This window comes from Carya illinoinensis, chromosome 6 (assembly GCF_018687715.1).
Source record: "Carya illinoinensis cultivar Pawnee chromosome 6, C.illinoinensisPawnee_v1, whole genome shotgun sequence".
NCBI classification, from domain to species: domain Eukaryota; kingdom Viridiplantae; phylum Streptophyta; class Magnoliopsida; order Fagales; family Juglandaceae; genus Carya; species Carya illinoinensis.
Genome location: NC_056757.1, coordinates 34,997,847 through 35,009,456, shown reverse-complemented (window position 1 = coordinate 35,009,456; position 11,610 = coordinate 34,997,847). Strand labels below are relative to the sequence as shown.

General features: G+C 33.7%; 2 protein-coding genes and 1 long non-coding RNA gene across 8 annotated transcripts; all 3 read left to right on the top strand.

Annotated features, from left to right (window-relative positions):
• The first annotated feature begins 52 nt into the window (after positions 1–52).
• On the top strand, positions 53–1,130 carry LOC122314166. Its single transcript, XR_006243627.1, has 2 exons — positions 53–620; positions 708–1,130. It is a non-coding gene; the product is annotated as an uncharacterized LOC122314166 (long non-coding RNA).
• Positions 1,131–1,791: 661 nt separating this feature from the next.
• Positions 1,792–6,251, top strand: LOC122314163 (metacaspase-3-like). Of its 4 annotated transcripts, none has more exons than XM_043129577.1 (7): positions 1,792–2,279; positions 2,378–2,670; positions 3,265–3,311; positions 3,342–3,706; positions 4,529–4,688; positions 4,795–4,992; positions 5,971–6,251. In XM_043129577.1, the coding sequence occupies exons 1-7, from the start codon at positions 2,263–2,265 to the stop codon at positions 6,028–6,030; spliced, it is 1,140 nt and encodes a 379-aa protein (XP_042985511.1). In that variant the 5' UTR covers positions 1,792–2,262; the 3' UTR covers positions 6,031–6,251. The 4 variants fall into 4 exon arrangements, with proteins under 4 accessions (XP_042985511.1, XP_042985508.1, XP_042985509.1 ...); XM_043129575.1 differs by having other exon boundaries at positions 1,797–2,279; positions 3,262–3,311; XM_043129574.1 differs by having other exon boundaries at positions 1,795–2,279; positions 3,265–3,706.
• A 1,349-nt stretch (positions 6,252–7,600) lies between these two features.
• On the top strand, positions 7,601–11,606 carry LOC122314162 (metacaspase-1-like). 3 transcript variants are annotated; one of them, XM_043129571.1, is made up of 6 exons: positions 7,601–7,759; positions 8,101–8,672; positions 8,819–9,149; positions 9,460–9,580; positions 9,765–9,953; positions 11,255–11,606. In XM_043129571.1, the coding sequence occupies exons 2-6, from the start codon at positions 8,249–8,251 to the stop codon at positions 11,312–11,314; spliced, it is 1,125 nt and encodes a 374-aa protein (XP_042985505.1). In that variant the 5' UTR covers positions 7,601–7,759; positions 8,101–8,248; the 3' UTR covers positions 11,315–11,606. The 3 variants fall into 3 exon arrangements, with proteins under 3 accessions (XP_042985505.1, XP_042985506.1, XP_042985504.1); XM_043129572.1 differs by having other exon boundaries at positions 7,603–7,759; positions 8,499–8,672; XM_043129570.1 differs by having other exon boundaries at positions 7,630–7,759; positions 8,210–8,672.
• The last annotated feature ends 4 nt before the right edge of the window (positions 11,607–11,610 follow it).

Below are 11,610 nucleotides of genomic sequence, written 5' to 3'. Positions count from 1 at the left end.
AATATGCCCATGCATGTGCAATGCTTTCATACGGCTGTCTCCTGTAGCCAGCTGGCTAGAGTTACTTTAAACTCCTACTAAAACTATAAGAGCGCACTTTCTATTAAATAAATATACCTCAAGCCAATATGCGCAGAAAAGTTCTCTAATTTGAAATGTTAATTATCAGTTCTGACACTGATGAACCTCAAGCTTCTCTTTTGAAGAAATTGCAGAACGTGTGGACTTGTAGTCAATGTGTATTCAGTGATAAAATGGTAGAGGACCCCCCGGAATTTATAACAAAAGGAAGTTTTTTCTAATTCTTTTTCTTCCAAAGCTTATCAGTGTTTATAATATTATGATGATCAGTAATCTTTTTGTGGTAGAACTACAAACACGCTTGTTGTTGATGCTCATTAATGCTGTATTTTTTATTCAATTTTTTGGCAGCAGAATGGTGGATGATCAGAAAGATAATGCCTATATTGGCCCTCTGATTAAAATATTAGCTACAGCAACAAGCTAGGCAATATTAGGACTTCTGGGACGTTGGGTTATGTGATCTGTATGGTTTCGGCCTGGTTGCTGGCCGTTACCTCTTTTGTCGTAGGTTTGATGAAGAAGAGGACGTACTGAAGGTCAGAGTACTTCATATATATAGCTGATGTTGCACTTGTCTTTCCTTTACTTTGCTAAAAGATGAAATATATTGCTTTCTAATTAAGGGGAAAAACACAAGCATTTGTAAGCAAAAAGCTCATGATGGCCAGCTACAGCTAGGAGATGCCCGTGATGCTACGTACAAGGCTAGTCTTCTTGAATGTCATCGAAGGATTTGATTCTCAGTAACCCCAACAAGTATAAAGATGTACGTTCTGCAAATTCCATGCATCTCCCAGATTACTCAAAACCAAAACTCGAGTGCACAATTTCAAGGGACAAAATTAAATAGTTCTAAGTAATTAATTCGTTGCCATATGCATGGGCAAATAAGGGTATGTATAGTTAGTGCATGGCTACATGCATCAGTACTACTAGATCAAACAAATTTGCCGAAAGTTCTGAGTGTCCATTGCAAATGTTTCAAATTCCTTAAACGGTGCCCATTGCAAATGTTAACATAGCCTCGCATTTGATTGAATTATATATTTGGACAGCCAGCTTTGCATTTGCTAGTGTACGTGCATGTTAGTTAAAGTTGTGGGAAAGCAAGTTCTGGGAATCGTGAAACTTTTCCACCCACTACTGATTGATGGGTGCAACTCTCTGATTTTCTTTCGAATATTATAGGTTAAACGACCCTTAAAGTTTCATTTTCTTCCAAGCGAAGGGAGGTCATGTATGTCATAATTACATGTTCAGTGACATGCATGCATCACATAAGAAGGGATCTAATATTCCTCCACTGTTTTATCGATTAAAGTATCGCACTGTATCTAGGAACTCGATCATTCAAGAGGTTAAAGCTAGTCATATATATACATGCATATGGATTCTACAAAACAAAAGGTGATACTTCATCATGAGGTGCATGCGATTATGCTAGTACTAATGCTTCGGGTTCCGTCAAAATTGATCTATAGCTAAGCATGCTTGGTCGATAGTAGTATTAAGATGATTGATTTGTGGAGAAGTCCCCATGTTGCATCTCTCTCTCTCTCTCTCTCTCTCTCTCTCTCTCTCTCTCTCTCTCTCTCTCTCTCTCTCTCTCTCTCTCTCTCTCTCTCTCTCTCTCTCTCTCTCTCTCTTTTAAAGGGTGATGCTTAATAGTAGAAATCATCTAATGAAATGTGTAGAAATTAAGGTGTACTGTATCGTCAGTAAAATCTTAAATATGGCAAATTAAGGACAAAAAACCATCCAAGATTCAAAGAATTTTCACAATAAATTTTTGAACTATTTTTTGAGAGGCTTTTGGTTAGCCAATAAGCGAGGAAGAATCGAGAAGACCACATGCAATAAAGCAAAAGGCAGCTAAGCTGGTAATCCTTTTTGACCAGCCACTGAAATAAAACCCATGTGTTAATATTAGGGCATCAAGCTCTTGCATGCAGCTTTGTAAAAAGGGAGAGAATAATAAAGGGATCATAAAGGAAAAAAGAGCGATCGACGTGTTTAATTAGTGGTTAAGGAATATTGCACCTTAGGCTTTATTGGTTTTTCACAAGCCATAACTAAGATTATAACATCGCGTTTTGCTGCGGAAATTTTCGTGGAAAGAACGGAGTAGAGAGAACGTCTAGCTGTTGCCTTTACCATCTGTCTAGCTCGGAGGATCGGATGGAGATGCCTGCAAGGTACGTATTAACTTTGGGTTTTTTTTTTTGGCAAAGTTGTGGTTAGCTTTGTTCATTAGATTCTCCCATGATCTCTTACTTATCTCTATCTCCCTCAGGGATGATCAGGTACTGAATAAGCAGCAATCAATTAGCAGCAGTACTAGTACTGGTGCTACCCGTGCAACCAGCCCAAGTCCTGATTCTTCTTCGCAAGATACTAAGCCGCCATCTCCTGCAGAGGCACGGGCCGCCGGAAGGAAGCGAGCACTTCTTTGTGGGGTTACTAACAAAGCTGACCCGGAGAATCACCTCCGAGGATCTGTCAATGATGTGAATCGAATAAAAGAAATGTTGATTAAGAAGCAGTTCGGTTATCCTAATAATGATGAGTGTATTCGCGTCCTCATAGGTAATTAACTGTTCTCCGGTCTCTCGTGATCTTAATATTTAAAACCTAAAAAAATGATTTTTTGATAATTTCATGTTACAAGCTGCTGGATCTAGCTTCATTTGTCGTCAAGAGAAATTACATGAATGCATGGGAAAGCAACATTTTCTGTCAAAAACATATATAAATTAATATATGATAGTAGTCTTGGCGACGTCAAAAGATGACTACAGGGCTAGCTTTCACTTCAACATAGATCCACAACCTAGACATAGTATTAATCAATGATGCTTCCGACATGCAGGCGGATCTAGTTAGATTCCGGAACCACTTTCTTCTTCTTCTTCTTCTTTTAAAAAAAGGGAGGATACTCCCGAGAATTAAGCTGCTAGAAAATAAAGTGAGAAAATCTTAGTCCGTACGTACAATCTAAATCAGTTTCGTGCAAGATTAGACTGATCTTTATTTGAAGTTTGGGTTAATTTTATTGTTTTAATATCGATCGCCGGGAAAAAGAAATTTATGATATTCCTTGCCTTGGATTTATTCTATACGCATGCATTTGAGTGATCATAATAATTAAAAGATTATAATACATTAATAATGATGCAGAAGATGATCAAGAGATCAAAGGAAATAAGTCTACTCCAACGAAGAAGAATATAATAGACTCTACTCCAACGAAGAAGAATATAATAGACTCCTTAGAATGGCTTGTGAAGGATTCAAAGTCTGGAGACAAATTGGTGTTCTTCTTCTCCGGGCATTGCTGTCGTCCTGATTCCGAAAACACGAACATCCTCAATATTGGGTCTACTCAAAGTATTGATCTTTGCTGTTGTCCCAAAAACAAGGACACGCTCAATAATGGGTCTACTCAAAGTACTGATCATGATCATGTCTATTTGGTTTGTACGGGAAACGATTTGATCCCAAATTGCTACATAAATTCAACCATTGTACGGCCTCTCAAGGAGGGTGTCACACTTTATGCAATTGTGGATTCTTGTTTTAGTGGAAGAATTCTTGACTTAAAGTACACATACGACCAAGAAAGGTACGTATATATGTTATATATATATATATATGTATATATATGTTGTTTTGTATAATTCTCTTGACATATGTTGCTTCTAAAATTAAATGTGGACTTTTGGTTTTGGTGTCTAAAAATCTTCCTTTTATATATGTTTTGACGTTAGGGATATAATTTATATAATTAAACACATATCTTCTTATCAATTTAAACCTTTAGGATTAACAAAAAGATTGCATAAGATTTAGGTTCTAAAATCTAAATCTTGGCTATACACTTCAACTTATTTGCTAAATATTCCACATGTTGGGTTCAGTACTTATATATTGAGAAGTCTAATAATCTATATGTGAGCTAGGGAGCTGAATGTACGTTAAGAATATAATTTACATAATTAAATTTTGTTCTTCTCATCAGTTTAAACTTTTGCTACATGTGATTATTAAATCATATTATTATTATTATTAATCAACAAATGTTTATTAAAGTATATTGTTGTTATTAACTATTTTAAGAGGATATTACAATATATATTGCGCGCTGCATTTTAATTTTTCTGAAGATTTGTGGATTTTCTAATTCCTTGCAAATAGGAAACATTTTCTTACAGTGTATTAATTCTCTTGATATTATATATATATATATATATATATATATATATATTTATATGCTGGTAATTCTAAACTTCAGATTCTCTCTCTCTCTCTCTCTCTCTCTCTCTCTCTCTCTCTCTCTCTCTCTCTCTCTCTCTCTCTCTCTCTCTCTCTCTCTCTCTCTCTCTCTCTATATATATATAAATTAATTAATGACGTTAAGTTTTCACTTGAGACAATATAATTGCAGGAAGGATTGGGACGACAATTACGAAACTCCATCAAAAGCAGAGAAAGGTACAAAAGACAATTACAAACCTGATCTATCAAAAGCAGATCAGAAAGATGCAGGCGGAGGATTGGCAATTTGTCTGAGTGCTACAAATAATCGGGAAACTGCCGAATCCAATGTACGTAAGAGAATTTCTTCCTTCAATATTAATCCATTTATATAATATATATTATTACCAATAATTATATATATATATATATATGTTTTATATAATATATATGCAGGCTAACTCCGGCGGAAACGAGATATTGGGAACAATGACCGTTAATTTGACCAAAATGGTTAAAAAAAACGTGACATACAAACATATACTCGATCAATTTCAAGAGCTACATAGAGAAAGGAATATTGAAAGAGGAGATCCACCCCTGCAAACGATGTCCAACGTCCGACGTGCTCATTTGGAAAGCAGAAAAATAGAGGTTAGGCTGCGTACTGATCCCTCTTATATTAAAAATTAATTAATATGGTCACGAAATTACACCCCACCTCCTAATAATTTTTGTCGAGAATAATAGTAAATATTAGATTTTCAATTTCTTAATTAATAATTATATTTTATTGGGACCAAAATATTTAGTAGTAGTAGTACTACTGGAACTAAACTATTTTACGACCCTGAAACGTCGGAGGCTCATGAGTTCAAGTAGTTATATATTATAAGTAAGAGAGAGAAAAACAAATAATTGGATGATCACATGAATCATTAATTCATGCTGATCAGTTTATATACTTTCACTTCGTACAGAAAATTTACTTTATAGGAACAAAACATTTTGTCTCAAAAGATTTCGATTTTGTTCCTAAAAATTTTTTGAGAATAAATTTTTTCGTTTCAAAAAGTTTGTCTTAAAAGGTTTGTTGTCGTCCTAAAAAATATTTTTTGAGACCAAATTTATTATTTCCATTCAAAAGTACTAGTGTTCGAATCAATTTTCTTTTTGGAACGAAAAAAATTTCATCCCTAATAGTCATTGATGAATGGATTTTCTTTAAAATATAAATATTGCTATAGAAATAATATTTCAAAATTTAACATACCAAACACTCGAATCACCAACCATTATTTATATATGTGTGTGTGTGTATGGATATGTAATGATCATCATGCACTTATAACTCTTTTACAACTCATTTTATAACAAATTACCAATATAATTGTGTCACTTCATTAAAATATTTACAATTTTACATCTAAATTAAAGAATTATTTTGCAAAAAAAAAAAAAATTACAATTTCATTTAACTAGCTACGTACCGGCATCCATTTGAAAGAGAAATATTGTAAAACACTTATACAAAAGAATCATCGTACGTTTATCATTTAATATATATATATATATATATATATTCTACAGGCTGCTGTGTTTCTTGATGTATTTGGAATGCATGGATTGCAGGTACCTGTGCTATCATCGTCTCGTAAGTTCGACGTTTCCTCACAGGAATTCTTGCTGTAGGGAGTACTGTATTTGCCTTCAGTACCGGAACGAGCGTGGAAGCATATATAGTTGCGGTGGTACTGTAGGCATGCAAAAGTACTGTGAATTTAAGTCATGATTGGATTTGGATTTGCCTAATTTGCCTTTTTTTTTTTTTTTTTTGGTTTGTAATATTTATGCACTCGTACCGAACGATAAAATCTTTCTAATTTCTATGTTATTTTTTTCCCTTCTAATTATTTGGACTCAGCTAGCCTCTTTATTAATTATTTTGCAATTAGGTGTTGCCTGGTTGTTTAGTTTGTTGTTAGCTCATAACTAGCTAAGCAGCTTTTTGATCATCACCTCTTGCAATTAGTTAGATAAAATAAAATAAAATAAAAATAAATATTATTTTATTATTATAAATAGATATATAGATATTCATGTACAAGCTAATGTGGGATTAAATTTTAAGTGGAATAGACAAATTAATTAAAGGTAAAAAGTGACAAATTAATTTACCTAATATATATATATGATGGACAATCCAATATTGCTGGTTTCATTAAGGCACGTGCATTTGGATTAAGTACTGTACCCTTCTTAAAAAAGAGCATTTATCTAAAATGAGTTTAGATATATTTAAATTTTAAGATGAATTTCGTACTATTTATGAGAAATTGAAAAATATTGTGAGTTCCACGTATAAAGATGAATTGAGTTAAAAAAGATTATGGGTCTCACGTGTAAAGAAATTTTGAGTTGAGATAAGTTTGATAATTTGAAAATTAAGTATTTGAATATTAGATTCAATTTAAAATTAGACTGAACTGAATTGATCTCAGCTATATTTTATAACTAAACGGGGCTTAATAAATTGGTCGTTAAGCTGGAATATTAATTGCACCTTTGGCGTTATTGATTTTTCACAATATGCCATTATAAGATCATAATTACGACCTCACATTTTAATAAGGAATCGAACTTTTTTCTGAAAAAATTAAAGAAAGAAAAACTCTATTTACAGGCGGTAGTGTGCAACCGGCGCAGAGTTGGTGACGTGGGATGTCATGTGTTTTATTTAAACGGCCGCGTTTCACTGCTTTGCAGGCTGCAGATCAAAGGAGTCCCATCTGCGCTGCATAAGCCAAAGCTCACATTGAAAGAAACTGGGAGTTTTTGCAGATTTCTGTTCCATGTACCGACAATGGTGGAGGCAGGTTGGCAACAATGAAAGCCATGTAACTCTACAAAAAGAAAAGGAAAAAAAAAAGGGGAAAGAAAAAGAATGAGAGGAGACAAGAGCTCATGCGCAGTACCATATATATATATATATATATATATATATATTGTGGTAATTTTTGTGAGGCTTTTGGTTCTACCAAATTTAAATACCGCGTGATCGAAGAAGAATCAGATCGAAAGGAGACCAGTACTGAATAAATAAAGGACGGTTAGGCATCAAGTTCTTGCTTTCTAAAATGGAGAGAATAAAGGGAAAAGAGAAAAAGAAGCCACGACGACATGCATATTGCTAGTGTTTAATTGGTCGTTTAGGAATATTGCACCTTTGGCTTTATTGATTTTCCACAAGCCATAAGATCATAAGATCATCACATTTCATTAACTGATTTTTTTTTTTTTTCCTTGAAGAAAGAAAACGAAAAAGAAAAGGAGATCAAGATCGACCCAGAACTCGCGGCTCCTATATGCATGATTCATTGATTATGTCTCGGCCGTGGAGATCATGACTGCAAGCTGGTGGGTACGTATCATATAGCTTCGTTTGTGGATGAAATACTCAGCACTAATATTCCACTTCTCCTACTTAATTTTGTTCACACCTTGCAATTTGAGCTTGCATGCAAATAAATAGCTAGCTAGTCTTTTAAATGGGCAAATTAGTCTTCGATCGGTGTTCTGGTGTTTTGAAGGGTGCCATACATGCAGATAATCGACATTAATTTTACAAAAGCATAGAATCTGCAGTAGGCCGATTATAATGTGTTAAAATTATATGCCCCCAAAAAAGAAATTTTAATATAATAAGCCAAATTAAGGGCAAAAATTGACTACTCCATGATCGACCACTACTGCCACGTACAGATCAGCTCTTCTCCATGTATTTTACCAGCAAATTCAACGAAGGCTCTCGATCTATATATACACACACATATATATAGCTCATCAGCTTCGGAATCCTTCATGTACATAGTTATATATTGCATTCCGGCCCGGAAATAGTGCACACCAAATGGAAAGAACAGTCACATGCAGTAGGTGCAATAAACAGTATTTATTGCCCAAGCACTCGGGAAGTAGTAGTATTCGTTGCAGAGAATGCATTAATGCCGTTACAAGAATAAGCACATCGTCAAGTGGCTGCAGCTGCCTAGGATGGCATTTCATACAGAAGAATAAGCAGAAATCAAGCAGTAATGATACAAGTACTGCAGCCAACCAAAGTTATCCTTCTTCGCTTGATATTAAGCCATCTCCTTCAGTTTCTTCTGCAGAGGCACCCCGCGGATCAAGGCCGAAGCGAGCACTTCTTTGTGGGGTTACTCACCGGAATAAGACATACAGCCTCAGCGGAACTATTAATGATGTGAGAAACATGAAAATTTTGTTGATTCAACACTTCGGTTTTCCTCGGGAGTGTATTCGCATCCTCACAGGTATTTTATATATATGATCTTCATCCTGTCTCATGATCCTAATAATTTAATTTTATTCTTTCTAAAACCATATATACACAGAACGCATAAGTACTCGTCACTTGGTGAAAATTGACTATATTAATAAAACAATTGTAATTTTGCAGAAGAAGATGAAGGAAGTGATTTTACTCCAACTAAGAAGAATATAGAAGACTCTTTAAAATGGCTTGTGGATGGTTCAGAGTCTGGAGATTTACTGGTATTCTACTACTCTGGACATGGCTTACGACAACCTGATTTCACAAACGAAGAGCTCGATGGGTTTGATGAAACCATCTGTCCGGTTGACTTTATGCAAGAGGGGATGATCCTTGATAACGAGATACATTCCACCATAGTTCGGCCGCTCAAGGAGGGTGTCACACTTCATGCAATTGTCGATGCTTGTCATAGTGGAACCGTTCTTGATCTAGACTACATATACGACCTACAGAGGTGAGTATATATGCGCGCGATTTATATTCTAAAACTGATCTTACGTGTGTGTGTGTGTGTATATATATATACATTCACTTATTATGAATGATTTATTTTTCAAGGATTTATGTAGTACTCGACTAGGATACCGTTTTTGGGATGAATTTTTACTTATTTTTTTCATTTGAGATTCCACATGCAGTACTAGGCCTACCCTAGAAACATGGATTATTTAATTAATTAGTGATTAAATATATAACGCGGATATTTGGAAATAATATATAGAATTCGAAGAAATAATATTTTAAAAGTAATAGACTTGTTGCAGGAAGGACTGGAAAAACAACAGACCTCCATCAGATTTAGCAGATCACAAAAGTAATACAAGCGGTGGATTGGCAATTTGTCTGAGTGCTTGTGGAGATGATCAGATGACATCCGATACCAATGTAAGAGATCAATTTCTTTGCTCAAGAATTTATCCTCATTACTTTCCAGCAAGATCGAGTTAATGGAATTATTTCGTTAGTTCTGCCGTGACGGAGCTTAATTATTTAACCACTTATATAGATATATATATATATATATATATATATATATATATATATATATATTACCATGCTGCATATGCAGGCTTTCTCCAAAAAGGAAATGAATGGTGCAATGACCTCTATTTTGCTCCAAATGGTTGAGAAGGATTATGAAATAACATACGAAGTTCTCCTCAACAAAATGCACGACTTTATTCAACAAGTTAATAATAAAAGCGTGATCCTCAATTCGAGGTTCTTACAGAGAATTTTTCATCGCAAAAAATTAGAGGTTAGTTGATCATCCCTCTTAATTATGGTCACATGATATACCCCCCACCCCCTCCTTTTTAATTTGTGTAGATCTCCTGTTATTCTTGGGGATGTTTCTATTTCCTATTCTGGATCAATAATAGTCAGATTTTCAATTTTTATTTAGAAAGTACTACATGTTACGACCAAATATTGAGTGGAAGTAATTAACAACCCAGTGACGGATCGGAGGCTCGCTCCAAAAAAGTAATTATAGGAGAAAGAAAAAGAAGGAAAAGAGGAAAGAAAAATAGGGTTAGATGATCCCAATGAATTCGTTCTCAGTATATATAATATTAATAATATATAGTTATAAGAATTAAAAAAAAAAAACAAATTAAGAATTAAATCACCAACCTATATCTATTATATTATAATAAGTGACTATTTAACTGTAAATAGTAACCTTTATTTTTTTCCGTTAACTTTTCTTACTTTTCTCTTAAGTTCGTTAAGTCCTATTTTACTAAAAGGCTTTTAAGATCTTTGACCATTTGATATGTAGCTCTCTTGTAAAATTTAATGAATGATCATGTTTTACCAAAAGACCTTTAATAGTCCTACGGTGCACATGAATTGACGTCTTTTTTTCATATCTTCTTTATTCTGACAATGTACTCATTTTCCTTTTTTTTTGTTTCAATTTTTTTAAATAAAAAATTAGAATGAATTTACTCTATAGTACAGAAACGTTTTAGAGCATTCTCATTGTAAAATTCAACTTTAAGTAAATTTAACTAATAAAATACTTAAAACAATCAATATATAATATTAACTATTAATTTAATTAGAATATAATTATTATTGATATTAATATTTAATATGATTAATTTGACTAGAATATAATTATTATTAATATTTTAATTAGTAGAACTATAAAATGTGATAACAAATAAAATTGAAAAAATTATTAAATTAATAATATTTTATTATATAGAGAGTAAATAGACAACCTATATCTAATATTTTATTGAAGTTTAGATTTTTTTTATCTTGACTTTTTACTTTTCTTTAAACTTTGTATTTTTTTTTTTCCAAGACAAACGAGTTACTAACTTTTTCACATTTTTTTGTTTTTAAACCATTATGTCACGTACACCCCAGGGCTAACGCACCTGGGCCGTTCCCCCGTGTGTGTGTATATTTGAAATTTATGGTACTGCATCATTAATATTCGCATGGCGATTACACCTTTTATATACATGATATAGATCAAATGCACACACATGCACTGCCAGACGTGTTTCTTAATGCATATTGGCCTGATTGCATGGAGTGCAGGATCCTCAGCTATCATCGTCTCAGAAATTCGAGGTTTCCTTAAAGAAGTTTTTGCAGTAGATCATACATGCATGGGAGTTTGCCTTCGACATTGCAACCGTCAAATTAAACACAGTTAAGGAATTATAGCTGTACCTTTTGCCAGTTTTTGTACGTGTGCAGAATGAGGAATATCATCTAAATAATCAAAATAAGCCGTTTATAATTAATTACTACTCTACCTGGTGTGGAATACTTCCTGGCCTGCACTCCATACATGTAATATTTGTTATGGTTCTTCAATAAATCTTAAATATGCAACTTGATTTTGTTCTAATAAATACGATCCTTGACTCGTCGTTATATTTCCCAATATA

Coding starts and splice junctions, on each gene's coding strand:
- LOC122314163 (XM_043129573.1), top strand. Junction 2,671..3,261: donor GTGTATTCGCGTCCTCATAG/GTAATTAACTGT, acceptor ATAATGATGCAG/AAGATGATCAAGAGATCAAA. Junction 4,993..5,970: donor TGGAAAGCAGAAAAATAGAG/GTTAGGCTGCGT, acceptor CATGGATTGCAG/GTACCTGTGCTATCATCGTC.
- LOC122314162 (XM_043129570.1), top strand. Junction 9,150..9,459: donor TACATATACGACCTACAGAG/GTGAGTATATAT, acceptor GACTTGTTGCAG/GAAGGACTGGAAAAACAACA. Junction 9,581..9,764: donor AGATGACATCCGATACCAAT/GTAAGAGATCAA, acceptor CTGCATATGCAG/GCTTTCTCCAAAAAGGAAAT.